Raw genomic sequence first — 27,184 nt, forward strand, 5'->3', positions numbered from 1 at the left:
ACAACTCAGGTTCTCCTGTGGGGTTCTCCACACAGGAGGCTAGAGCTACTGCCCTGTGAGGAGCTGTTAAAACACTTAGGGCTGTTTAGCTTGGAAAGAAGGAGGCTGAGGGGAGACATGATAGAGGTCTATAAAATGATGCATGGTTTGGAGAGAGGGGACAGGGAGAAGCTTTTCTCCCTCTCCCAGAATACCAGAAGGCGGGGTCATCTGCTGAAGCTGGAGGGTGAGAGATTCAAAACAGATAAAAGGAACAACGCATAGTTAAATTGTGGAACTCCAGGATGTGGTGATGGATGTGGTGATCCAACCTTTTTCCAAGGAGCTGAGGCTGGGGTACATAATAGTTTCCCCTGTTTTGTCCTGACAACAACCCAAAGTCACTGAGGAAGTTCCCTTGCGCAGTGGGGATGTGCATTTTGATCCCTCAGCTTCTTGTCTGACACTCTAGCGCAGGGATGGGGAACCTCCGGCCCGGGGGCCGTATGTGGCCCCCGAGGACATATTTTGTGGCCCTCGGGAGCTCCGGGGCTCTGCCGCAAAGGCGGGGCGCAGGGTGGCCCTCCCCGAGGGTGTTCCTAGAGCCGCGGCTTACAGGGGAGCTGCGGCGCCCTTTGGACCTCCTCTCGATGACTGTTGGCTGTTGGTCGGCGAGAGGGGAGGGGGAGAGATGCTTCTCCCAAGGCTGCCCTCTACAGCTGCGGCATGCAGGATCGCCACGGCACATTGTAAGCCCCTCTCGCTGCCTGTCAGCTGTTGAGCAGCAAGGGGAGGGGAAGAGCCCGGTGGCTCCCAGCGGCACAGCATGCGTGCGGGAGCCGATCAGGCTTCGGGGGGGCCTTTTGTGGACTCTGGGGGAGGAGGGCATGGAGACTGGGGCCTGGTTGCACAGGGCTCCGTGCGCTGCCGGGTGTGTGGGCAGGGTAGACGGGTAGGCTGGGACATGGTTGCACGGGGCCGGTGTGCATGTGTGTGTGTGGGGGAAGACTTTTGTCTCTTTCTCCTTTCTCTCCCTCTCTTTCTCCCTCTTTTTCTGTCTCTTTCTTTGTCTCCCTCCATCCTTTTCTTTCTTTCCCTCCATCCTTTTCTTTCTTTCTCCCCCTCTTTCCATTTCTTTCTCCCTTTCTCTCTTTCTCCCTCCCTCCCTTTTCCTCTTTCTCTATTTCCTTCCTCCCTTGCGCCCCCCTGGCTCCTCGTTTGCTTGGGTCCACCGCTGGCTGCCTTCCCGCCTGGGAGGGGGGAACAGGGGCGCCCTGCAGGCCTTCTCTGTGTGGCCTCCCCTGGGGTTGCCAACCTCCAGGTGGTGGCTGAAAACCTGGCAACCCTAGCCTCCCCCCCCCCACCAGGAGATCTACACCTGGTATGGCCCCGGAATGATGTTATAAATGTGCAAATGGCCCTTGGCAGGAAAAAGGTTCCCCACCCCTGCTCTAGCGGGTAGACCACACTGGTCTCTGCCCAGGTGTCCGCTCTGGCTGAAATATAAATAATCTTGCCCGTACTGCGTTTGACTGTAAGAACAATTTAATGTAGTGGAGCAGCACATGGTGATAAACTCTAGAGGGATCGCAATGTTAGTCAACTGAAGCAAAAAAAAAAAAAACATGTGCTGTGCTGCAGTTGAATAATGCTTTTATTCCTGCATTCATGGGTTGGATTTCCTGCATTTTTATTCCTGCATTCATGGGCTGGAGCCCCCTTCGTCAGGGGCAGGAGGTGGGGATGTATGTCACTCATGAACAACAGGGTCACGGGCCCATGAAATGCCAGCAGTCCAGGGAGAGACAGGATGATGTAACATTTACAAGAAGTCAAGAAGCGTGCAGTAAGTGGGGATGGTCTTTTGTGGAGCCTCATTCACATCTACAAAGGCTCAGAAATCCCAGGTCTTTTTAAAGTCTTGGGGAGACAGTATCCAGAAGGGCATTTCACAGCTCTTTGACATGGCTGTTTACAATATTTTTCTTCATCACCTCATGCATCGGTGTTTGCCTAGGGGGGACCCCCTTCATGGAGCCAAGGAAGCAGCCGGCCCTCACCTCCCCCCCCCCCGGGGAGTTTTTGATATGTACTGGCTGGGCTTCCTCTCTGTTTGCAGTGGCAGATAATGCACAGTGGGTGAACACTCTGGAACATGCTGCGGTTGCATGACAGACGAATAGGCATGGAAAGAGTGCGGAAACCACGCAAGGAATGCACTTTTTTTTCCAGGAGAGGCTGGCAGGCCTGAGGTGCCTCCTCAAGCCCAGACAGCAAGGAATAGATTCTTCACCTGGAGATCTCCTGGAATGACAGCTCTTCTCCAGGTGTCAGAGGTCAGGCCCCCTGGAGGGAATGGCAGCTTCAGAGGGTGGGTCTACGGCATTATACCCCACTGAAGACCCTCCCCTCCCCAAACGCTGCCTTCCACAGGCTCCACCTCCAAATCTCCAGGAATTTCCCAGCCCAGAGGTGGCAACCCTAACCCCAGACAAAATTGCCCACGTCTGGTTCTGTTGAGCTGTGCCTAACTGGGGCTTTTTAATGTGTTCGGGTGGGTGTGGAGTTTTAATTCGGGGGTTCTTCTCAGCCCTCCAGATGGGCGGAGGGTTCCCTTTCAGCCGGGCTGTGCCGGAGAGATTTGCCAGCGGTTCGGTGCTGGGTCCGGAGAGGCGCAGGAGGCGGCGTCTTTGGCGCTGAATCTGGAGCAGGGGGAGGCGCCACGGCGGCCTGCGTTAATTGCTCCGAGGAGCTGATTAAACCTTGCAGCGCTGGGGCGATTTTGTCTGGCAGGGAAGCAGGACCGGGGGGGGTGGGCGGCAGAGGGAAACAGAAGGCGCTGCAACACAGAAAGGAGACTTCGTGACAGCCGGACATCCCTCCCGTAGGCCACGCGCGAAGCCCTGGGATGGCCACGCGCGGCCCGGGTGTCTTGCGGCTGCTGCTTGCGTAGGCAACGCAGACACTCCCCCCCTCCCCCCGGAGTTTACTCTCTAAACCAGGCCATGCAGAAAGCATGGGGAGAGAAACCGGGGAGGAGGAGGAAGGTGACCTGGGACAGTTGGAAGCCAGGCTGGGTGTCCGCTGGCATCAGGTGTGACTGGACATTGGCGGGGGGGGGGCGCTGTTCACAGGCACTGTCGTCATGACACCCCAGGCCTGTCCATCTGTCTTTGGGAAGGGGGAGCTGCATGTTTGGAAAAGGTTCTCGGTTCGGTCCCAAGTCTCTGGAGCCTGTAGAGCCCCTGGAACTACTGGCCTGAAGGGACGCCTCCTCTGATTCTGCGGAAGGCCGGGCTCCAGCACTGGGACCCCCTGGTGGCTTCAGTTTCAGGATTTAGCTGTGTTCTGCAGTAGGACGGCTAGATTGGAGTCTGAGAGCATCTTACAGATGCACAAGATTGCGGGGAGGTAATAAGCATGTCCCGAGGAGGGCAACGAAGATGGTGAGGGGTTTGGAGACCAAGTCCTATGAGGAAAGGTTGAAGGAGCTGGGTATGTTTAGCCTGAAGAGGAGAAGACTGAGAGGGGATATGAGAACCATCTTCAAGGACTTGAAGGACTGTCATATAGAGGAGGGTGCCCAGTTATTTTCTGTTGCCCCAGAAGGTCAAAGCAGAACCAACGGGTTGAAATTAAATCAAAAGAGTTTCCATCTAGACATTAAGAAGAATTTGCTAAGAATTTTTTGTTGCTAAGAAAATTCCAAGACCACGGTTACACAGCCCGGATAACCTACAAGAACCAATGAACTCTGACCGTGAAAGCCTTCGACAATAATTTGCTAAGAGTTAGAGCAGTTCCTCAGTGGAACAGGCTTCCTCGGGAGGTGGTGAGCTCTCCTTCCCTGGAGGTTTTTAAGAAGAGGCTGGATGGCCATCTGTCAGCAATGCTGATTCTATTACCTTAGGCAGATCATTTAGAGGGAGGGCATCTTGGCCATCTTCTGGGCATGGCGTAGGGGTCACTGGGGGTGTGGAGGAAGGTAGTTTGGAATTTCCTGCATTATGCAGGGGGTTGGACTAGATGACCTTGGTGGTACCTTCCAACTCTATGATTCTATGATTCTAAGCTTTGGAGAGGCAAAGCTCCCTGTGTCAGATACAAGCAGGAATGGGGATCCCAGAATCCTTCTGTCCCAGGTAGAAGGTGGGAAGGGTGTTGCAAAGAAGGGAGTCAGGAGGCAGAGGTGCAAAGGGACAGTGTATTCAGCTTGCGGCTTCTGACTTGGGCATGGTGTGGCTTCTCTTTGCCCTCCGCCTCCTCGGCCCCTGTGTCAGGGCTTTATGGCCAGAGAGGGAAGGCATCTCCCCAGAGCGTCCAACCCTCTTCCCTTGGCTGCATCGCCACTGCCTCTAGACACTTCCTCTGCTCACCTGGCCTATTCAAAAAGCTCTTGCCTTTCATCCCCTTCTTGTCCAAAATCTGCCCATGGGGGCCTGCTTCTAGCACTGACCACAAAGTGTGGGGGGGCATATTTCCCTCTGCCCAGGCTCAATTTCAAAGGGGTGGGGAGAAGGGGATCAGCTTGTTCCAGTGGGAGTGGGTATGTCCTCAGATGCCCTCCTCTGGCAAAATCCTGATTGCCTCATCCCCTCCCCCCATTAATCAAGCGCTGTAGCCCTCAAATCATGTGGCCAGTGGCAACAAACCCCTCTGATTTGCAGCATTTGGGTCCTCCAAATGGCTGTGCTCCTCTCCGTGGCTCCATGCCAGCTTCCTGCCAGGAGATATGTGCTCCAGGCACTCCCTTGTCTCTTCTTTGGCTCATCTCTTGCTTCACCTTCAAGGGGGCTGTGCTTAAAATTAGACGGGATAAATGTCATGTGGAGGTGCCCTCGAGCCAGTCTGACCAGCAGGTCCCTTCGAGCTCAGAGCTGTCTCTCCTCCGACTGGCAGCATATTTCCAGAGTCTAGAGAAAGATTATTTCCCCCACACACACACCCTCCCAAGCCCTTAATTAGGGCTGCCGGGGATGGAACATGAGACCTTCACGCACCCAACCTTCTGTATAGCAACCCCACACTGGTTTGCCGGAGCTCCTACCCTGCCAGAAATGTTGTTAGTCTTTAAGGTGCTACTGGACTCTTGCTCTTTTCTACTGTTAGTGACAGACGAACCTATCATGGTTTGCCAGAGGTTTGCTCAGCAGCAGGTAGCAGAGACCAACAAGATTTGGGGTGGGGGGGTATAAGCTTTTGAGAATCACAGCTTCCTTCGTCAGACAGGAGAGCTGTGACTCTCAAAAGCTTCTACCAACTCTTGTTGGTGTCTAAGGTGCTCCTGGACTCGAATCCAGCTCTTCTACTGCAGACCAACACAGCAACCCTCGGAAACGGCCTCCTCAGCTGCAACTCCTCCGGGAATAAGAGATCTCTCCCAGCCAGTACACTTCCCTGAAGTTGATCCTGCTCCCTTCAGCATGCAGAGATGCCTTTGCTGAGCCAGAGCTGTTGTCCGTCTTGCTAGCTGCGGTTCTCCCAGGTCTCCTGCAGAGAAAGGCCTTCCCAGCACCTGCCCGGCTGGCAACCTGGGACCGTCTGCATGCAAAACAGGGACTCTGCCACTGAGCCACAGCCCCTCCCCTGGAAAACTCCCCTGCTGAGCTTTAGCAGTCGACTGTGTCTGAGCCCACCCAGGATTTCAGCTGGCGCGTGGCCTGAACCAGACCTGCTTCTGGGCTCCTCACTCAGCTGGCCTTTCTCTCCATTCTCTTGAGTTGATGCCTGACACTGGGTTGATGCTCTCCTTGCTGGTCTCTGGTCTTATCTGCTTAAGCTCTCCTGATATTTTGCTCATGGTGGTCCTAAGTGTTCCCTGAACTGTAATGTGATGAAATGTCACCATTTGGGGGTGGCCAAAAAGGAAGCAGGGAGCTGCAGGGCAACCAGAAGGAAGCAGGTACAGGATTACTGTAGCCAGAACAATGCTCTCTTGTGATGCCGGGGGGGGGGGCAGTGGGGAGTGACGCAAAAGTTCGAGCCTGGGAGCAGCCCCACCTGACCCTGACTCCACTGGGTCTGCCCTGTGTGGGTTCTCCTGGGAGCCCTGAAATGGGAAGGGGGGGGGAGAGACAAGGCCTCCAGGGCCGCCATGGCCCCATCACAAGCTCCGCACAGCACCTGGATCACCAGGGGCACACCATGAATCCTCCACAAAGTAACAATTGCAGCAGTCATTGCTGGGAATGTTGTTTGGGAGCTGTAGCTTTTTTTGGGGGGGGGGGGTTGTGGTATTCCGTCTCCTTGGAGTTCGCAGAGGTGAGGCTGGTGTTGTTTCTGGGAATGACCCCCTCATCTAACTCCTTGACTGGGTGCTCTCAGGGCAAACGTTTCCCAATTCTGTGCTTCAGATTAATTAGGCTTGGTTGGTTGCCTTCAGATTGGCCTTTCAGGGAATGTAGCAGGCTTCTTTTGTGGGGAGGGGGAGGTCCTGTGGGAAAGAGGAAGGGAGTATTGGAAGAGTTGCAATGTCTCCTGTGCAAAGGAGCTGAGAAGAAGACCCAGCAGGGGGCGGGCAAGTGGTCAGCTAGTTAGGGTTGTAAGGCTAGAGACCTTTCTACCCTTTTTTTCACACCTCTTGTCTGTCCGTAGACTGATATTCTTAGGGGACAATTTCCTCCTTCATCTCAGAAGTCCTTCTTTTACCCGGTTTCCCGCTCCTTAGCTAGATAGGCAGCTGGAGGCTCCATCTCTCAGCTTTCCTATCCATAAATGTAGTTCCTTCAATAAAGGCAACTTTATCTTTAATCAGTGAGTCTGACCCTTCTGTGCACACTTAGCATACTCTGCCAACAGGGAGTTTTAGGAGCTGTGGAGAGAGCAAAGCCCCCCTGCCCCAAAAACCTGCCCAAGGCCTCCTTCTCCTTCAAGCTCTCCAGGCAAGACTGGCTGGTGAGAGCCGTGGCTGCCTTTGCAGGGAGTCTACAAATATGGGACTCCAAAATGGGGAAGCTCCTTGTTTGTGGTGGTCCTGAATGGCAGGTTGTCCCAAAAGCGATGAACGGGCTTTCAAGAAGCCAATGAGGCTGGCTGGCTTAGAATCTGGCTTGTGGCCTGGCTTGGGAGTGTCCAGTAGCAGGTCCTGGCAGGGTTGCCAACTCCGGAGTGGGAAATTGGTCTGGAGACCAAGTCCTATGAGGAAAGGCTGAAAGAGCTGGGTATGTTTAGCCTGAAGAGGAGAAGACTGAGAGGAGACATGAGAACCATTTTCAAGTACTTGAGGGGCTGTCATATAGAGGAGGGTGCCGTGTCGTTTTCTGTTGCCCCAGAAGATCGGAGCAGAACCAACGGGTTGAAATCAAATCAAAAGAGTTTCCATCTAGACATTAGGAAGAATTTTCTAACAGTTAGAGCGGTTCCTCAGTGGAACAGGCTTCTTCGGGAGGTGGGGAGCTCTCCTTCCCTGGAGGTTTTTAAGAAGAGGCTAGATGGCCATCTGTCAGCAATGCTGATTCTATGACCTTAGGCAGTTCATGAGAGGGAGGGCATCTTGGCCATCTTCTGGGCATGGAGTGGGGGTCACTGGGTGTGTGTGGGGGGAGGTAGTTGTGAATTTCCTGCATTGTGCAGGGGGTTGGACTAGATGACCTTGGTGATCCTTTCCAACTCTATGATGATTCTATGAAATTCCTGGAGAGTTGGGTGTGACGCCTGGAGTGGGCAGGATTTGAGGACAAGAGAGACCTCGGCAGGGTATAATGCCATAGAGCCCATCCTCCAAAGCAACCATTTTCTCCAGAGGAAATGATCTCTGTCAACAGCAGAGCTGTTGTAATTCTAGGAGATCTCCAGGTCCCACCTGGAGGCTGGCAACCTGAGTTCCTGGGGAAGGAGTCTCTTCTGCCCACGCCTGGGAGAGCTGTTGCCTGCCGGGGTGAAGAGGCCTGCCCTAGACGGGTGGGGCAAAAAGTGCTCCCCCAGCCCCCGTTCTCAGCCAGCCTGAGCCCCAGAGCACCTCTTTGCCTAGAAGTTACTGACTGCCCCGAATCTTATAGGATCCAAAAGTGGGGTATGCTGACGGGATTTTTATTTTCAGAAGAACACAGTTGAAGCTCCTGCAAACCTATTTGCTTGGGAATTCCCCCTACCCCAGTTTGTTTCACACATACACATCCCATGTAGATAGGAAGCTTTAATTCAGTCCCTTTAAACAGGAGGTCTCTGGTCCTGTGGGTACTTATCCCCACCCCCCACCCCCGTTGGTTATGAGACAGACTCCAGAGTGTTGCTAATACAAATTAAGTGGTTTATCAGAAGTCATTCCCGCACACTCTACAATTACTGCCCAGTGGGGGACCTCCCTTGCTGCAGTCTTAGCCTCAGGCCCCAAAGGATGCAAACAGCCCCCACCTTCTGGCAGGAAAAAAAAATCTGGTGGGGAGGGGGGATTTATGCTGTGAGGCCAGAAAAGAGAAATGCAAGGAGAGTCTTCATGGGGGTGGTGGTGGGGGGCTGGCAGGTCATTTCCCTCCTCCCCCTTCCAGCCTGCCTCTCAAAAGGAGAGACCCCAGCCTGTGGGACCCTCCACTCCACTACAGCCCTGCCCTAGAGAGAGGGAGAGAGAAAGAGCCTGCAGCCCAGAAGAGAAGACACTGTGGTGGGGAGGGGCTGTGGCTCAGTGGTAGAGCATCTGCTTGGCATGCAGAAGGTCCCAGGTTCAATCCCTGGCATCTCCAGTTAAAGGATCACTTAGTAAGTGATGGTGAGAAAGACCTTTCTCTGCCTGAGACCCTGGAGAGCCGCTGCTGGTCTGAGCAGACAGTAGTGACTTTGATGGACCCAGGGGGGTCTGATTCAGTATAAGGCAGCTTCATGTGTTCATGGTGGGCAGGCAGAGGAATCCCCAGCCCCTGGACAGAACAACACTTTGCCTGTAGGCAGCCCGTGGGTGGGTCAACTTAAACTGGTTTGCTTAGTGTGTGTGTGTGGGGGGGGGGCTGTTACACAAGGCTTGTTGCTTTAGAAAAAAAAGGTATCTCCTTTGCTGTTAAGGGCCTGCATTGTAGGAGAGGAGGGGGGAGAACAGGGATGCCGGCCATCTGTCTGAGCTAGACAGCAGACCCTGCCCCACACACTCCGGAGAGAGGCGATCCTGAAGGGAGAGCTGGAGCTTCAATTTGAATGCCGGCTTCCCTCTCGGTCTCCCCAGCCACCACAGTGCAGGCAGAAGAGCTGCAGAGGTGGAAGAAAAACTCACACACGTTCCCCAAAGCTGGCCTCGGCCGGCATTCAGAGCATGGGCTGCTCCAGGTGCAGAGGATGGTCACCGCAAAGGAAATGAATGACACCCCCCCCCAGGCAGAGGAAAACAGGCCTGTGCCCCCTGCCCTGCTTCCGCATGGGCATTGCTGATCTTCCTACTTCCCCACCCATGGTTGGCAGCCGCCTGTCAAGGTCTCTTGGTCTGGGGTATAGTGGGGAGTAACCGGGGGGGGGGGGGTATTTCTTCCAGACACAGAAGAACAGCCCAGCAGCTGCAGCCGCTGCCCTGGGAGCCCCTGGGAACTGGAAGACGACGGCAGGCATCGTTAACTCCATCCCAGGAGTGTGCGGTTATCAGGGCCATTTGCCAGGCCTGCCCCGAGGTCCCTCCCCTGCTGTTGCAAGGAGCCCTTGCTTCTGCCACGGCTGCAGTCAAGACAGAGCAGCACTCAGTACTGGAGACCACGTTTGATTTAATTGAGTGTGGTGCAGTGGTTAGTGTGGGCCTGTGATCTGGGAGAAATGTAATTTCCCTGGGTATCAGTTGCCAGCTTCGGGGCCTTGACCTTGGAGCAGTGAGGGGCCTCCCTGGTGCTTCGCATCTCCTCCCGGGGGCCAGGCGAGAACCTCTCCCCAAAGCCCTGAAGGCTGAACCTGGGTAGGGCAGCCCCCTTCCTTCATGCCCCTCCCCCACAGTCTGCAGGAATGCTCCCCTCAGCCCGGGCAGCAGCCCTCCACAGGGGCCGTCCTTGTGCAAGCGGCACGGAAGTGCCAGCCCCCTCGGTATCTGCATTGTGCCTCTTCAGGAGAGGCTGCCCCGCTGTGTTGTGGGTGCTCCAGAACCTTCACACCCGTCCCACACATAACAGACAAAAAACACACCCACATCAGCAGGGCCCTGCTGGGTCAGACCAGGGAGGGTCCCTCAAGTCCAGCATCCTGTTTCATGCACGGCGGCCAGCCGGTTCCTCTGGAGCTCCAAAAACAGGCCACAGAGCCGGAAGCCTTCTCCAAATGTTGCCTCCTGGCACTGGGATGCAGAGGTTGACTGCCTCTGAATGTGGAGGTTCCCTTTAGTCCTAGGGTTGCCAACCTCCAGGTACTAGCTGGAGATCTCCTGCTATTACAACTGATCTCCAGCCAACAGAGATCAGCTCCCCTGGAGAAAATGGCCACTTTGGCAGTTGGATTCTATAGCATTGAAGTCCCTCCCCTCCCAAAACCCCACTCTCCCCAGGCTCTGTCCCAAAAATCTCCAGGTATTTCCTAACCTGGAGCTGGCAACCCTATTTAATCCCCATGGCTAGTAGCAGCTGATAGGCCTCTCCATCTGTCTAATCCCCTTTTAAAGGGTTCCACATCCCCTGACAGCAAATTCCACAGTTTAATCACTCGCTGTGTGAAGAAGTATTTCCTTTTGTCTGTCCTGAATCTACTGCCCACCAACTTCATTGGATGCCCTCGAGTTCTAGTGTTTTTTTGAAAAGGAGAAGTTCTCTCTCATTCTCCTTACCCCGTGCATAATTTTATAAACCTCTATCTTAGTTGTCTCTTCTCTAAACTGAGAAGTCCGAGACCTCAGCCTTTACTCATAGGAAAGGTGCTCCAACCCCCTAATCATCTTGGTTGCCCTGGTCTATACTTTTGCCAGCTCTGCGATGCCCTTTTTGAGGTTCGGCAACCAGAACTGCACACAGTATTTCAAATGAGGCCACATGGTAGATCTGTAGAGGGACATTACATTATTGTCCATTTTATTTTTAATCCCTTTCCTGATAATCCCCAGCATGGAGTTTGCCTGGCCCACCTCTGCTTTTTTATATTTTCATCAAGCTTTTTGCAACCCCAAGATCTCTTTCAGTCTGAGTCTCAGCCAGTTCATACCCCATTGACATATATTTAAGTTAGAAATTTTTGTTCCAATGGGCATCATCGTACACTTACCTACACGGAACTTCATTTGCTCACCTACCCAATTTGTGGAGATTCTCCTGGAACCCTTTATCATCCCTCTTGGGTTTTACCCTGAATATCTGGTGTCATCTGCAACCTTGGCTACTGCACTCCTCAGCCCCAATTCCAGATCATTTATGAACAAACTGAATACCGGTAGCTTTGGTCCCAAGACTGATCCATGTGGGACCCCCCTGCTCACTCCCCTCCAGTGTGAGCACTGCCTGTTTATTCCCACTCTCCGCTTCCTGCCATTTAACCAGCTTTTAATCCATCAGAGGACCTTATTATTATTAAACTCTTATCCCATGACTGCTAAGTTTACTTTGTCAAAAGCCTTTTCAGAGTCCAAACAGATAACGTTTATGGGGTCTCCCTTATCCACGCGCTTGTTAACCTGCTCAAAGAACTTCATAAGGCTGGCGACTTCCCTTTGCAGAAGCCAGGCTGATTTTCCCTCAGCAGGCTTCGTCCTTCGATGTTCTTAATATTTCTCCATTTTATTTTATTTATTGAAAAACCCATAAGAAGCCACAATTTAAAGGTCTTTAATAATTTGAAAGTGTTTAATTTAAAAGTCTTTAATAACACTTTCTACTAATTTAGCAGAAACAGATATTAGGCTATCTGGCCTGTAGTTTCCTGGATCCCCTCTGGACCCCTTTCTAAAAATCGGGGTGACATTTGCTTTTTCCCCCAGTCATTTGGCACAGAGGCCAAATTTAGCAACTGGTTACAGATACTAGTTAGTAGATCAACAAAAGAACCTTAGAGGGTATTTATTCCATCTGGACCTGCAGCCTTATTTGTTTTCGGTTTGCCTGGTAGTCCTAGAACTTCATCTCTCCAGTTTCGAAATCAGAAGTGATTGTTTTGGACTTTGGGAGCAACTTTCCATTCACATCACTGCTGAACTTAACAGCATTATGTTCGCTGTTCCCAATCAGTGCCAACAATACCTTCATCTTAACTCACTTAAGTAGGTAATCAAGTTCTTAAGGTAATGGATAATCAATTAAGTAGGGATTAAGGGATATTTATTTATTTATTATTTAATTAGATTTCTAACCTGTCCTCAATCTTTGGCCAAAGCTGGGCTCAGAGCAGCCAACATCATGATATCAAATACAATAAAATAGTATAAAATACGATAAAATCACAAAAGGAGGAGGGGGAGGAGGAGGAGTTGGTTTTTATATGCCGACTTTCTCTACCACTTAAGGGAGACTCAAAACGGCTTACAATCACCTTCCCTTCCCCTCCCCACAACAGACACCTTATTACCCTGTGAGGTAGGTGAGGCTGAGAGAGCTCTAAGAGAACTGTGACTTGTCCAAAGTCCCCCAGCTGGCTTCGTATGTAGGAATGGGGAAACAAATCCAGATTAGCCTCGCCGCTCATGTGGAGGAGAATCGGGGAACCGGGGAATCAAACCCAGTTCTCCAGATTAGAGTCCACTGCTCCAAACCACTGCTCTTAACCACTTTACCATGCTGGCTGGTATAAATAAAACAATTTAACATCCCATGAAACATCAGTAAGTTAACAGACAAGCGGCACTCAGTTATTGAAACACAGAGGCCACTGTGGGCCTGGAAGGCAGCCTGGGCCCCCCATGATAGTTGAAAGAATGTACAAGGCCCCCCACAAGTAGTTGGAACATTATATTAGCCCAAAATGGACAGTGGGGGGGGGGGGGCAGGGAGGCCAGCACTGATGACAGACCGTGCTGCCCTCAACTACAGGCCTGATAGAAAACCTGAGTTTTGAAGGCCCTGAGGAATGCCGTAAGGTCCCACCCGGCCCTGATCTCATTAGGAAGGGAGTTCCACCAGTCCGGAGCCAGGGCCAAAAAAGCCACCTGGGACCACCAGGAGGTTGATATTGGCAGGACATTCTGCCCTCTGGGGAGCATACCAGGAGAGGTGGGATCCATTTACATAGTTCTTTACAGGCAGGACTCAGAGGGTTGCAGGGGGAGACCCGCTGTCCTTGGTGAGGGACTTGTCATGTGGGGTTCCTCAGGGCTCAATCTGATCCCACAGGCCATTCAAGCTCTGTGTAAAGTGCTCAGGAGAAGTCATTCATGGTTTTGGAGAGGGCTGTCGCTGCTGGTATGCTGATGGACACCCAGCTCTGTATTTTGTTGTCCAAACAGCCTGGTGATGTAGTAGAAGTCCTGAGCCGCTGCCTGCCTGCTGTGGTTAGATGGCTGAGGGTGAACCAGTTGCAACTGAATCCTGACAAGACGAAGGCCGTGCTGGTGTAGGAGATGGAGGTCTTGAGGGACATTTTGTCCCCCACTTTCAATGGAGTCCAGTTGACACTTGCTGACTCAGTTAAGCTCTTAGGAGTTATACTGAATCCAGCATTATTGCTGGAGCAGCAAGCTGATGCAGGGGCACAAACATGAATTCTTCCACCTTTATTTCGCCTGGAAGATAGCTCCCTTCCTTGATTCAGCTGATCTGACAACATGAAGCCATGCTATGGTTACATCAAGGCTAGACTGTTGTAATGCAATTTATTCGGGTCTGCCCTTGAAGTCCACTCAGAAAGACCATTTGGAAAGGAATCCTTCAGCTCAAATACTACTGGGAGCTAAGCAGAATGGGTACATTGCACCCATTCTGCAGGAAATTCTCTTCGTCACTTTTCACATACCAGCTTCAGTTCAAGGTACTGGTTATCACATAAAGCTCCTCATGGCCCTGGGCCTACACACCTGCTTTCCCACCTCTCAAGCAATCTTAGCAACCACGGTTACACAGCCCGGATAACCTACAAGAACCAATTTTAGCAACGGTTTCTGGAGGTGCCATTCTGAAATAAGTAAGGTTGGCAACTGCCCGCCCACTCACGTTCTTGGCCGTGGCTTCCACCTTGTGGAACGGCCCGCATGAGCAGGTCAGCAAAGCCCCCCCCCCCCACTTCCATCCTTTCACAGAGCGTATGAAGCAAAGACATTCAGGGCATTTTCATGAAGAGATCAGAACTGTTGCAGATTGGAACAGTCCAAGAGGGACCCCTTCGTAATGCAACAGAATTGCTGCCTATCGCAAGGATTATTATAGGTATTATCCTGCTATTAACTGCATTGTCTTCCGCCCTTGTGATTCCACTTACTCCATCCTGCCAGGTTTCTGAAACGCCCACTCGACCGGCACTGTCACTGAGCCCCCAAGCGCTCCAGCCCCCCACTCTTGGCTCGGAGACTTCCAGCACTGGCGAGGAAGCCACTCCGCCTCACCGCCCGCTCTAAGCATCCCTGCCTTCTCTGGCCTCTCACAGGGCCCTCCTCCATGCCCTGCTGCCATCCTCTATCCCCCTCCCACCGATAGTTTCCCCTTAGGGATGAGTCATTCCAAACCAGAGGCTTTCAACCAGAAGTTAGCTTAAAAGCTGCCGGGCCACCTGTCTGATGTGGAGTGCTATCAGCCAGATTCCCTTTTGATCCAGCTGAATCCTGTCTCTCTTTGTACAGATTCGGCTTGTCCCAGAACGTTCCCAGTCCCTAACAAATCTACCACTTTCTCATCCTCAGTTGATAGGGTTGCCAATCTCCAGGTAGTAGCTGGAGATCTCCCACTATTACAACTGATCTCCGGCCAATTGAGATCAGTTCACCTGGAAAAAAAATGGCTGCTTTGGCAATTGTACTCTACGGCATTGAAGTCCCTCCCCTCTCCAAACCCTGCCCTCCTCAGGCTCCACCCTCAAAATCTCCCACTGGTGGCAAAGAGGGACCTGGCAACCCTAGCAACTGAGACCTCCGCTCCGTGCCTGTCAAGCTGGTCCTGCACATGCAACAGGAAGCAGGTCTAAGAATGGCCACCTTCCTTTTCCCTCCACGTGACCATGTGACTACATTTCTCAAGGTTACTGATGACAATATGTGCCATTCCTAATGATCAAATCCTCCACTACCAAAAGCCCACCTCCTAGGGTTACCAACCGCCAGGTACTAGCTGGAGATCTCCCTCTATTTTCTCCAGCCGATAGAGATCAGTTCCCCTGGAGAAAATGGCTGCTTTGGCAATTGGACTCTATGGCATTGAAGTCCCTCCCCTCTCCAAACCCTGCCCTCCTCAGGCTCCACCCCAAAAACATCCCGCCAGTGGCAAAGAGGGACCTGGCAACCCTACCACCTCCCCCCATCCCCAAAAGGATATCCTTGGTACAAGAGGATATTGGTTTGCCATGCAAAGAAGGGGTCCCTTCTAGTGGATTATTTCTTCCCTCCTCAGCCTAATGCCCTCCAACCTCCACAATGGCAGAAGAGATATCAGCACAGAGCAGGGAAGTGCTGGCAGTTTCCTGAAGGTCGCATCCACGTCGCTCTCTGTCTCAGCTTCTCCATGTCGCCAGCCCCAGCCTCAGAGGAACAAACCTGTTCCCTGAGAGCCAAGAGCCCGTGTGCATTGAGCCCCACTGCCGTTCTAACTTCATAGCTGGCTTGGTTGTTTAAAGGTGTTCAGAGTAAGAAAGTGTCCTTACCTGCAAGGATGCACAATCCTGTACCAAGATGGTCGATGTGTGGTTTTTTGACATCTTCTGGGCATGGAGCAGGGGGGAGATACTTGTGAATTTCCTGCATTGTGCAGGGGGTTGGACTAGATGACCCTGGAGTTCCCTTCCAACTCTGTTTCTATGATTCTACTCAAACTTCCTTGCCTGATTGATGAACTCACACAGGAATTTCATTCACATGTCCAAGCAGCTTTAGAACTACACAGGTCCAAGCAGAAGGCACTTCCATAGAGTCCAATCTGTCCTCCATTTTGCAGAGTTTTTGAAGTGAAACGGGCAGGGTGCCAAGCACCGGTGAGATTGATGGGAGGGGCAATGTGGAAAGCAGAGAATGGGAGAGGAGGAGGCATGCAATGAAGAAGAAATGAAAAGAAGTTTAACCGGTCAGTTAAAAGCGCACACTGCACTGGCAGTAACACAACAGACTGAGAAAAAGGAAAAGACATGGGAGTCAGCCCGCTGCGCATATGCTCACTTACCTCTGAGATGTTAATGAGAGATGGGCAGAAATCATGCTTAAGGATTCCAAGTTTTAACCGCTCTGTCTCTGATCATCTCAGCCCCTTCTCCTCTACCTGGACGGCCATCTCTCTTCAGACCATACGACCGCGCTCCTGCGCATTTCTCTCCTGGGCAACTGCCCTGTCTGAATCAGAGCATGGCTGCCCCTGAATGCCCCACAAAGAATTGCTTCCCCTCCTTCAAGGGAGAGCTTCTCTACCCCATACGCCCCCTTGGTGGGAAAAAGGAGAAGACTTCTCCGTTGCCTCCGTGACCAGGGCAGAGTCCTGCCTCTCCTTTGTCTTCTTGGGATGTATCAGTTACCCAACTGCTGGTTTTATGGTTTCTTTACTCAGCTTGGAGACTAGAAGAAGTTGGGGAGGGGGGGTTGGCTCAGCTCCTCCCTCTTCCCCCCTTCTGTATTTTCTTTGTGTAATAATGAGGGAAAGGGCTGTCTTTATTTCCATTGTATCTGAGGAAGTGAGCTCTAACTCACGAAAACTCACGCTGGAGTCAACGTTGTTAGTCTTAAAGGTGCTGCTGGACTTCTGCTTTTCTCTTTTGAGCAGGCGACTTGTCAGGACAGTTTGAGCATAACTCCAGGGCATTCACAGAGTGTAAACTCAACATTCACAAGGCAAAGCAGAAAATTCTTACACGGATACCTGGGTGAATGGTCATTTCATCCCAGTGAGTCTACCCCAATATCTAGTCCTTGGGGAGCATGTTTCCCCTTATCTCCATATCAAAAAGAACTACAGACTTTTTGAATAAAGAACAACAAAAACTGGGAATTCAGAGAAGTTGGCAGATCCTGGCAACAGCCTGTGAGAGAGGTAGTGTGCCTTAGCGCTATAACTGTAGCCAAAAAAAGAAGGCCCTCTGGCAATGGGTGTGTGGGAGGGGGCAACCTGTTTAACCAAACTGCCTTGCTGAGCAGACCAGTGGCACCGCAGTGTGTGTGTGTGCGGGGTGGGTGGGTGCTAAACTGGGCCGGACGGTGTGAGGTTGCTGCGTTCTGCATGGAGGCAGGGGCAGGGTGGAGCAGCCAGCTGGGCAGCCCCCAATAGGTCAGGAACAGGGGACCAGTCCTTGTGGCAAACCTGCAAGTGGAATCTGCCTGGGCCATGCCCCTCCTCTCCACCTGTGGCTTGCGAGCTCCCTGGCCAGCAATCTGGGATCTCCTTGGGTGGCGCCTCCCAGCAGAGGCACATCTACGGGGCTTTCTATTTATCCAGATGGCTTGGTGCTCAGCAGAGGGTGTGGATAAGGAAGGCAGCCTGTAAGGTTGCCAGGTCCCTCTTTGCCACCAGCGGGAGGTTTTCGGGGTGGAGCCTGAGGAGGGAGGGGTTTGGGGAGGGGAGGGACTTCATTCCCATTGAGTCCAACTGCCAAAGTGGCCATTTTCATCAGGTGATCTGATCTCTATCAGCTGGAGATCAGTTGTAATAGCAGGAGATCTCCAGCTAGTACCTGGAGGTTGGAAACCCTGTTGGGAAGGGAGACCACCAAGGAAGGCTCTGCAGAGGAAGGCGATGGCAAACCGCCTGTGCTTCTCGCTTGCCTTGAAAGTCCCTTGCTGGGGTCGCCAGAAGTTGGTTGTGACTTCACAGTGCTTCACACATATACCGAGGGTGTGGCCTCTTCTCCCGGGTCCCGAGTGGGAAAAGGAGCATTCCAGACACTAGTCCCAGCCCTGATCTTTGAGTGGAAGAGCTTCATGCTTCATGTTGCAGCTTGTGGGGCATGTGCATGAGGCTGCCTTTGGAGCAGGATTGCCAGCTCCAAGTTGGGAAATACCTGGAGATTTGGGGGGGTGGAGCCTGAGGAGAGCGGGTTTGGAGATGGGACTTCACTGCCATAAAGTCCAATTGCCAAGCGGCCATTTCCTCCATGTGAACTGATCTCATGAGAACATCAGAAAGGCCCTGCTGGATCAGACCCAGGAGGCCCATCAAGTCCAGCAATCTGTTCACACAGTGGCCAACCAGGGGCCTCCAGGAAGCCCACAAACAAGACGGCTGCAGCAGCACCATCCTGCCTGTGTTCCACATCACCTAATATAATAGGCAGGCTCCTCTGATCCTGGAGAGAATCTCTATCGGTTGGAGATCAGTTGTAATAGCAGGAGATCTCCAGCCACCACCTGGAGGTTGGCAACCTTACTGTGAAGAGCCCTTTCAGGGGCAGGCAGGGGACAGATTGGGGCAATGGCTTCACATGCCCAGGATAATCCACCTGTGCCTCTTCCCTTCAGGAGATGGAAACCCCAAGGAGAGCAGCCCCTTCATCAACAGCACCGACCTGGAGAAGGGGAAGGAGTATGACGGGAAGAACATGGCCTTGTTTGAGGTGAGTGGGGGGGCAGGTAGGGGGCAGAGGGAGGGAGTGGGGCAGGAGCAGGCAGGGGGACAGGAGCTATTTTGTAACCCCCTCCCTTCTCATGCTCTCCAGGAGGAGATGGACACCAGTCCCATGGTCTCCTCCCTGCTCAGTGGGCTGGCCAACTACACCAACCTGCCCCAGGGCAGCCGCGAGCATGAAGAGGCCGAGAACAATGAAGGGGCCAAGAAGAAGCCTGTCAAGGTGTGTGGGGCGGGGGGGGGGGCGGGCTGAGCTGAGGGTCTGAAGCTCTGGGTGGGCTTCCCCTCTTTCCATTCCAGCAGACCACAAAGGGAAGACACAACAGCCTGTGTGTGTGTGTGTGTGTGTGTGTGTTGGGGGGGGGGTCTCTTGACAGTTGTGTCCACAGCTTCCAGGCTGGTAAGTTTTCTCTGTGTTATCTGGGGAAATATTTGGTTGTGTGCTGAGGTAGAGTGTGGCTTGCCTGAACCTAGTCTGAGGGCTGGGGCGGGGTAGGGGGTGCTCACTTCTTCTTCCAGAGAGTTTGGTGTTCCCATCTTCAGTCTTTCCCTCCTTCTGTGAGGACCCCCTCCCTGTAGGGGCTGAGACACTCATAGAATCACAGAATCATAGAGTTGGGAGGGGCTGTAGAGACCATTCAGTCCCACCCCCTGCCCAGTGCAGAATCAGCTGAGAGCATCCCTGGCAAGTGTTCAGCCGCTGCTTGAAGACTGCCAGAGAGGGGGGGCTCACCACCTCCCTAGGTAGCTGATTCCACTGTTGGGGAGGGGCGTGGCTCAGTGGTAGAGCCTCTGCTGGGCATGCAAAAGGTCCCAGGTTCAATCCCCAGCATCTCCAGTTAAAGGGGCTAGGCAAGGAGGTGATGCGAAAGACCTCCGCCTGAAACCCTAGAGAGCCGCTGCCGGTCTGAATAGACCATACTGACTTTGATATAAGGCAGCTTCATGTGTTCAACTACTCTCACTGTAAAAAAAACTTTTCCTAATATCCAGCCGGTACCTTTCCGCCCGTAATTGAAACCCATTGTGGCGAGTCCTCCCCACAGGGCTTGTGCTACCTTCTCCCTGGCCGGAATCCCAGCCAATTTGAACACAGGGCTGCTGCCAAGGAGATGGGCGGGGGCACCGCTGCCCACTTTCGTAGAGTCACGTGGAACGTCACGCTTTTGCCCAGCTTTGTAAAAAGACAACGAAGAAAGGAACAGTGTGGCTCTAAGCATCCTCTGGATGAGTCCCTGACTTGCTAGATCCTCTCTGCTATGGAGTCCCTTCTTCCCCCTCTGAAACTTGCATTTGGGCGAGATTGGTGGTTTTCAACGGGGCCATTGTGCAAACGGAAGCTTTGGAGCAGTGGTTCCCAAACGTTTCGGGCCACCGCCCCCTTGGTTCCACAAACTCAACTCCAGTGCCCCCTACCCTATCCAACAACACAGCTGAAGGGGCCCACCTCTAGCGCCCCCTGTTGCCCCCTTGCCTCTTAGTGCCCCCGTAGGTAATCCCACCGCCCCCGGGGGGTGGTACTGCCCCATTGGGAACCACTGCTTTAGAGGAAAGAGGAGGGCTCTCCGCAGCAGGGGCTGTCTAGCACGGCCGGGACGGGCTCCTCGGTTCCAGGCCATTTTGGGTTTGAGTGCGTGCGTGCACAATAAATAAACGAAAAGGGTAAAACAAACAGAATAATTATAGTCTATGAGAGTTTTCACCGGAGGTCAACCACTGGAGGAGCGGGTGATTCACAGGAGATGGGGGTGTGAGTATATTCTATATATTTTTTTGCTTTTATTTTTTTCCCTTTGGATATAATATTATAATGTATACTAAGTTGTTATGTAAATAACTTTTGTATAGCTAATTTACAGGTTATTATAAATGATTAAATAGTACAGATGATAGAGAGTTGAATTAGACTCAAATAGGGATAGAAATTTTAAAAATATCAAATGATGTTATATTGTATCCTATACTTTTTTGTTATTATCACTTTTTGAAATAAAAAAAAATGAAGGGGAAAAAAACCTGCTCCCTTAAACAGCCTTTGTTTGAGCTGGGGGTTCTGAGCCCGTAATCCATCCCAGAAGGCCTCTCAAGGCATACATGAAAAGGTTAGACTTTTTTTTTTAAGCAGTACTCCAGGGGAGGCAGCTGGATTGGCAGAGACATGCGCATGATGATTTGTGCATGTGACACCCAGATCTCAGCCATACATCTCCTGAGAGCTTCGCCACCCCACCCCTCCATGGCCATCAGCCAACTCCTTGGTGTTCAGTTTGATTCCTCTTCACTGTGTTCAGGTTTTTTTAAGGGCTTGGGGGAGAAATCTCAGATCCTCAGGGTGGGGTGAACAAAAACAACCCCCTGCTGCTGTTGGAAGCCCCAGGGGCAGACAGGATTCCAGATGCCCCCATTTGCCACAAAGGTTCTGAGAGCCCCCCCCCGGGTTGTCCCCCCCCCAGGGCCAGCTGAGAATCAGTGAGTGACACACAGTTGAGCCCCTCCCCCCTTCAAAAGAGTGGGTCTCCTCTTTCCTGCTCCCCTCAAGCCCACCCCTCTTCCTCTCTCCCATGCCAGGGGGCTCTGGGGGGTGGGCACGGGTGGGCATAGGCCCTGGTGTGCGGCACAAGGCCCCCACCTCCTCTGCCCTGCTTGCCGAGGGTTCGTGGAGGCTTCCTGCCTGGCGGTGCCTGGCCTTTCCCACGGAGCCGGGAGGCCCAGACCAGGAGTGGAGGCCGATTTTGGGTGCCGGACTGCTCTGTGTTTCCTCCTCTGCAGGCTCCCCGGATGGGCACCTTCATGGGTGTTTACCTGCCCTGCCTGCAGAACATCTTTGGCGTCATCCTCTTCCTCCGCCTCACGTGGGTGGTGGGCATCTCCGGCATCATGGAGTCCCTCTGCATGGTCATCCTCTGCTGCTCCTGCGTGAGTCTCTCCCCACCCGGGCAGAACCTGTGGCCAGTGCCCAGCTCAGTGGCTGAACCAGAGGCAGACAATAAGCACTCTCCGCAAGCAGCCCCCCACCTCCAGCTGCGCGTGAATAGCAGGGCGCGCCTGTCTCTGCTCGCTGGTGCCAGTTCGGCCCGCCGCTGCTGCAGCCACGCAAGGCTCGGAAGGCCGGGAAGCAGCCAGCTGCTGGCGCTGGGGATGGATACACCTGTCTGGGTGGGCAACGGTGCGGGGAGGCTGATTGATTCCAGCCTGTCGCCCGGGGACTCCAGGTGCATCCTGGCCCAAAGGTACGGCTCACCCCCTCCGTCTTGTGGCGGCTCCCAGGAAGCAGCAGCCGCAGCACCAGGAGCCCAGCGGCTCCTCGGAGGCAGGAGGCAGCCCCCAGAGCTTCTCCCGCTCTGGCACAGACAGGCACCCCCCTCCACTCTGGCCTGGCAGTGGGGGTGCCTTGACCTTGCGCGTTCTTCTCCAACGCCTCTGCCTTGCCCCCCCCCCCCACAGACGATGCTGACGGCCATCTCCATGAGTGCCATCGCAACCAACGGCGTGGTGCCAGGTTTGTTGCGGGCATGGAGGGGGCGGAGGGCTGAGCAGCCCTGGGCTGAGGGAGGAGTGGGTCCCTGGCATGGGTGGCGCAGAGCCTGCTGCTGGGTGCCTCTGTGGTGCCTGGGAAAGGGCACACGGTTTTGCTGGGGTCAAGGGAGGCGAGAGGGGGCTCATTTCACTGGGCGTGCATCTGCCACCTGGGACTCTGCCTGGTGGGTGGTGGTTGCCCTCCCCCAGCTGACAGGCCGCTCATTCTGACCCAGCGTCCTAGTATGCCTGTGCCAGTGGGGGAGAGCAGAGGGAAGAGGCCCCCTCCTCTGCCCCCAGGGTGGGCACTCGAACCTGCCTGTCCTGTCCCCCCCCCCTGCTGCCCCTTGAGCCAGGAGTCTTTGCCAGGCTCCTAGCAGCAGAGCTCCTGCCCGACTTCTTGTACAGGGAGCAGCCTCTTGCAGGGGGGCTGGGGATTGTTGCCCAGCTCCCCCCCATACACCCATCTCTTCTTTTCCTCTGTTTCCAGCCGGGGGTTCCTACTACATGATCTCGCGCTCTCTGGGCCCCGAATTTGGGGGTGCTGTGGGGCTCTGCTTCTACCTGGGCACCACTTTTGCGGGCGCCATGTACATCCTGGGCACCATCGAGATCCTGCTGGTGAGTTGGGGGGGGGGGAGGGGATTAAAGAAGAAGAAGAAGAGTTGGTTTTTATATGCCGACTTTCTTTACCACTTAAGGGAGACTCAAACCGGCTTACAATCGCCTTCCCTCCCCCTCCCCACAACAGACACCCTGTGAGGTAGGTGGGGCTGAGAGAGCTCTAAGAGAACTGTGACTAGCCCAAGGTCACCCACCTGGCCTCATATGTAGGAGTGGGGAATCAAACCCGGTTCTCCAGATCAGACTCCACCGCTCCAAACCACCGCTCTTAACCACTACACCATGCAGACCCCCCCTCCGCAGGGAATGTGGACAGAGGTGCTGCGGCGTGGCAGTCCGGGGCCCCTCCATGTGGCTCTGGCATGGCATCCCAAGAGCTGCCGCTGGACACAACATTTTGCTCGATAAAATTTCTCTTTCCCTTTTAAGGAAACAGCTTCCAAGCTTTGATTTGGGCTTTGCTGACAAGCAACAAAGATATGGGCAACATTGCCAGACAAAATCTTCAAAGATCTGGAGGGAGGGATGGTCAGGGTGTGTGTGTGTGTGGGGGGGGTAGGTGCTCTGCTGTGCTTCTTATCCCTCTGGTATGGCCAGAGAAAGCAGAACTAATAAGGCAGAATGAGCCAACACAGGCACATTTGTGGGATTCGCAAAATGAGGCTTTTGTGTGTGTATGGGGGGGGGGGAGGTACTGAGATTTTATTTTCATCACAAAAAAAATTATGGTAAGAAACCTACAAAAATGGTGCCTCTGGGTTTATTCCGAAGACAGAATGATAAGCCCAGCCCCAGGACACTTCAGGCATTCATAGAATCATAGAGTTGGAAGGGACCACCAGGGTCATCTAGTCCAACCCCCTGCACAATGCAGGAAGTTCACAACTACCTCCCCCACCCACACCCCAGTGACCCCCTACTCCATGCCCAGAAGATGGCAACACAATCCCTCCAGGATCCCTCACTAATCTGGCCTGGAGGTTGGCATTTCCTTGGGTGTGTAAGAAAGGGCCACAAGAGCCAAACACTGACACAACCCTAGATTCTTATTGTACGAGTTCTGCGTCCATCTCGTCTCCACAAAAATCAGTATATCGGAGATGTCGTAGGCCATGAGCAAAGGCCAGCCACCCAATCTCTGCGTCTAAAGAGCGAGCCCGCCCCCCTCCAAGGGCTTTCTGCCCTCCTACCCAGGCCTGTAGTTGAGGACGGCTGCAGTTCCATCAGAGCTGGCCTCCCTGCCCCCCCCTCTCCTCTCCTTCTCTCTGCAGCTGGTTAACCACTTCTAGGAAGGAGGCCCTAGTGGGCGCCTTGCAGCTGCAGCTCTACTTTAGTAACGAGCACCCTCTTTGATAGCTGATGCTTATTTTGACCCTGACACTTATTTGACTTTAATAATTGATGTTTTAAAATTTTAACTGTATACTTATTGAATTATATTTTATTGTTATTGTATTGTATGATAATACGTGTTGGTAACCGCCCAGCCTAGGCTGGGGGTGAGGGTGGGATAAAAGCCTAATAAAAAATAAAAATAAAATAAATACACATTCCTCATGCTCACGCGCACACACACCTCTTTTCTAGCCCTTCCAAGGCAGCACAGGGTGGATTCTCTTCTTGGAGGCCTCCTTTAAGCTTCCAAGGGCTGGCCCCCTGGGGTCGAATGCAGAAGCCCTCGCCTTGGGCTGGTCCGGGACAAATGAGAGGCTGGGGCATGTACAGCCGGGTCCTGTGTGGCCCATCTCTGACGCCTGGTTTCCCGCTTCCCTTCTAGGCCTACATTTTCCCGCCCATGGCCATCTTCAAGTCAGAGGATGCCAGCGGAGAGCCAGCAGCCATGCTGAATAACATGCGGGTCTACGGGACGTGCGTGCTCACATGCATGGCCACCGTGGTCTTCGTGGGAGTCAAATACGTCAATAAGTTTGCCCTGGTTTTCCTGGGCTGCGTCATCCTCTCCATCCTCGCTATCTACGCTGGGGTCATTAAATCTGCCTTCGACCCGCCCTCCTTTCCGTGAGTCCCTGGGGAGTTTGCTGATCCAAGGGGGGCTGCGGTCAGAAGGGGGGGGCATGCGCGCCATGTGCCGTCACTGGAGCTTGGAGCCCAAACATGCCCTTTCAAGCTGGAAGAGATGGGGAGCTCAGATATAGTGAGAGCCGGGCCAGGAGCTGCCCTCTCGGCCTCCACCAAAAGTGTAGCCACATATGAGCAAATTTATCTTGAAAAGAAATAGTGGGGTAATAAACAGGAGTGTGGGTGGTTTGAGCGGAGGGCCTGTGGCTCAGTGGCGGCAGATCTCTGGCTTTGTACAGTGAAGGTCCCAGGTTCAATCCTTGGCAGCATCTTCAGGTAAAGATTTGCAAACCTGCACAGGATGGATGCTGGAACTTTAGCCATGTTATTTGGCTGTGGGGGTGGAGGAGGAGCGGGGTCAGGGCCTTGACGTGGAAGCAACGGGGTTTAATCCTCCCTCACAAGCTGTCTTGCCAATTGGAAATACGGAAATACTCCACAGGGCGCTGTCAGCCTGCTACGGGGCTTTGGAGGAGGTGTTTCTGGTCAGAGAAATGGTGCAGGAGGGGGAAAGAGTTACCCCCCCCCCAGAGGCGATCCATACCTCCCCCACCCAGTCTCTTGCATGGCTGTTTCAGAGGGCCACGTTGTATATCAGAAGTTCTTGGGACTCCAGTGTCGTCTGTTGTTGAGTTAGGGTTAGGATTAGTGGTCTACTTTTGTACAGGGGCATAAACAATGGGGGGCAGTGGGGCTCAAGCCCCCCGTATTTCCCCAGGGGGGCAATGCTCCCCCAGCTGCCAGGTAGCATCATGAATAGGGTTGCCAACTTCCAGGTGGTGGCTGGAGATCTCTTGCTATTACAATTTATCTCCAGCCGTTAAACAGGGTTGCCAGGTCCCTCTTCGCCACCAACGGGAGATTTTTGGGCAGAGCCTGAGGAGGGCGGGGGATGGAGATGGGAGGGACTTCAATGCCATAGAGTCCAATTTCCACAGCAGCCATTTTATCCAGGTGAACTGATGTCTATCGGCTGGAGATCAGTTGTAATAGCAGGAGATCTACAGCCGCTGCCTGGATGTTGGCAACCCTACTGATAAAGATCAGTTCCCCTGGAGAAAATGGCCGCTTTGGCAATTGAATTCTATGGCATTGAAGTCCCTCCCCTCTTCAAACCCTGCCCTGCTCAGGCTCCACCCTCAAAATCTCCAGGTATTTCCCAACCCAGAGCTGGCAACCCTAATCATGAAGCTGCTCAGGTTTTGAGGTTCTCCTGTTCAGTCAGGGCTGCCTGTCTTTGTAGCAAATTCCTAGGAGGCCCAGGGATGGTTTTGCTGGTTTGTTTTTTTTCAAGGTAAGAGAGGGGACTTAAGTGGATCATCCTGCCTGTAAAGAAAGGAGGGGGGAGGGAGGGGGCACAGAAGGGGGAAGGGAAGGATCGCTCCACTTGGCCATCAGGAGGCCTCACTGGTTGGACTGAAGAATGCCTTTCCTGTTGCCTGCAGCACAAACTCTGATGTAAGCACCGCTAGATCTGAGTCCAGGAGCACCTGAGAGACCAACAAGATTTGGGGAGGGGGGATAAGCTTTCGAGAGCCTGACTGCCTTCATTGGCATCTGATGAAGGGAGCATCAACTCAACATCACATACCACCCCCCAAAATAATCTTGTGGGTCCCTTCGGTGCTCCTGGACTCAACTCTGGCTGTTCTACTGCAGACGGACACGGCCTGCCCTCTGAAACTATCTAGCAGAAGTAATGGACCAAGAGAATTCAGATGGGATACTAACGATTGCATTATCACGGTGTCCTTCTGGGCCTGCCTTAGAGAAAGAAATGGTCCCATCCCCATTTTATTGTTACTTATGGGTGTGTGTGTGGGGGAGTGTTAGCAAGGGCCCCCCTCCTGACCTAGACATGTGGGCTCCCTGCCCTGATTCCATGCTGGCTGAATGTACCTGGGCAGCCTTGTTAGGAGCCAGCAATGCCTCGCTCTGGAGAAGGGGGGGGTCACAGCTCTCCTCGGACTATGCTAATGAGTGGCCAAAACCTTGGCCAGAAGGCGGATTCCCTGATGGGACATCTGCATGCCTAACCCATTGCCCTGGGGGCTTGCAAAGCCAGGCACTGGTGAAATTTGCTCAGTAAATCCAAGTCTTCCCCAGTGCAAAATTTAATTACTACCAAGCAGCCAGGTGAGCTGACCCTGTCTCCCAGCCTACCAGCCTGCACCAGGCATGGTGGGGGGGGGAAGCCCCCTTCCTGCCAGCCCGTTGGTCCACCCTGCCTGGCTGCAGTCTGCTTTTGTCACCTTTCTGGGAAGCCCCTCCTCCCTTAACTCCCTCCTCAGGAGCCTGTCCTGGTAGAAAACTTTCAAGAGAAGGGAGGGGCCACGATGCACAGCTGATGAGAAGCATGGTGGGACCGGATGTGAGGCAAATGGGCCTCTCCAAAGGAGCTGAACAGCAGTGGCCCACCTGCCAAGGCTGGTTAA

At 53.3% G+C, this 27,184-nt stretch overlaps 1 protein-coding gene across 2 annotated transcripts in view; it reads left to right on the forward strand.

Moving 5' to 3' along the window:
* Positions 1 to 27,184, forward strand: part of SLC12A5 (solute carrier family 12 member 5) — a 77,788-nt gene that overhangs the window by 18,429 nt on the left and 32,175 nt on the right. For both annotated transcript variants that reach the window (XM_056845653.1, XM_056845655.1), the window contains exons 2-7: positions 18,425 to 18,519; positions 18,622 to 18,753; positions 21,300 to 21,446; positions 21,975 to 22,029; positions 22,537 to 22,667; positions 24,448 to 24,689. In XM_056845653.1, coding sequence (XP_056701631.1) covers positions 18,425 to 18,519; positions 18,622 to 18,753; positions 21,300 to 21,446; positions 21,975 to 22,029; positions 22,537 to 22,667; positions 24,448 to 24,689 — 802 coding nt within the window. The remainder of the gene's footprint in view (positions 1 to 18,424; positions 18,520 to 18,621; positions 18,754 to 21,299; positions 21,447 to 21,974; positions 22,030 to 22,536; positions 22,668 to 24,447; positions 24,690 to 27,184) is intronic.

This window comes from Euleptes europaea, chromosome 2, assembly GCF_029931775.1.
Source record: "Euleptes europaea isolate rEulEur1 chromosome 2, rEulEur1.hap1, whole genome shotgun sequence".
In the NCBI taxonomy this organism is placed as follows: Eukaryota; Metazoa; Chordata; class Lepidosauria; order Squamata; family Sphaerodactylidae; genus Euleptes; species Euleptes europaea.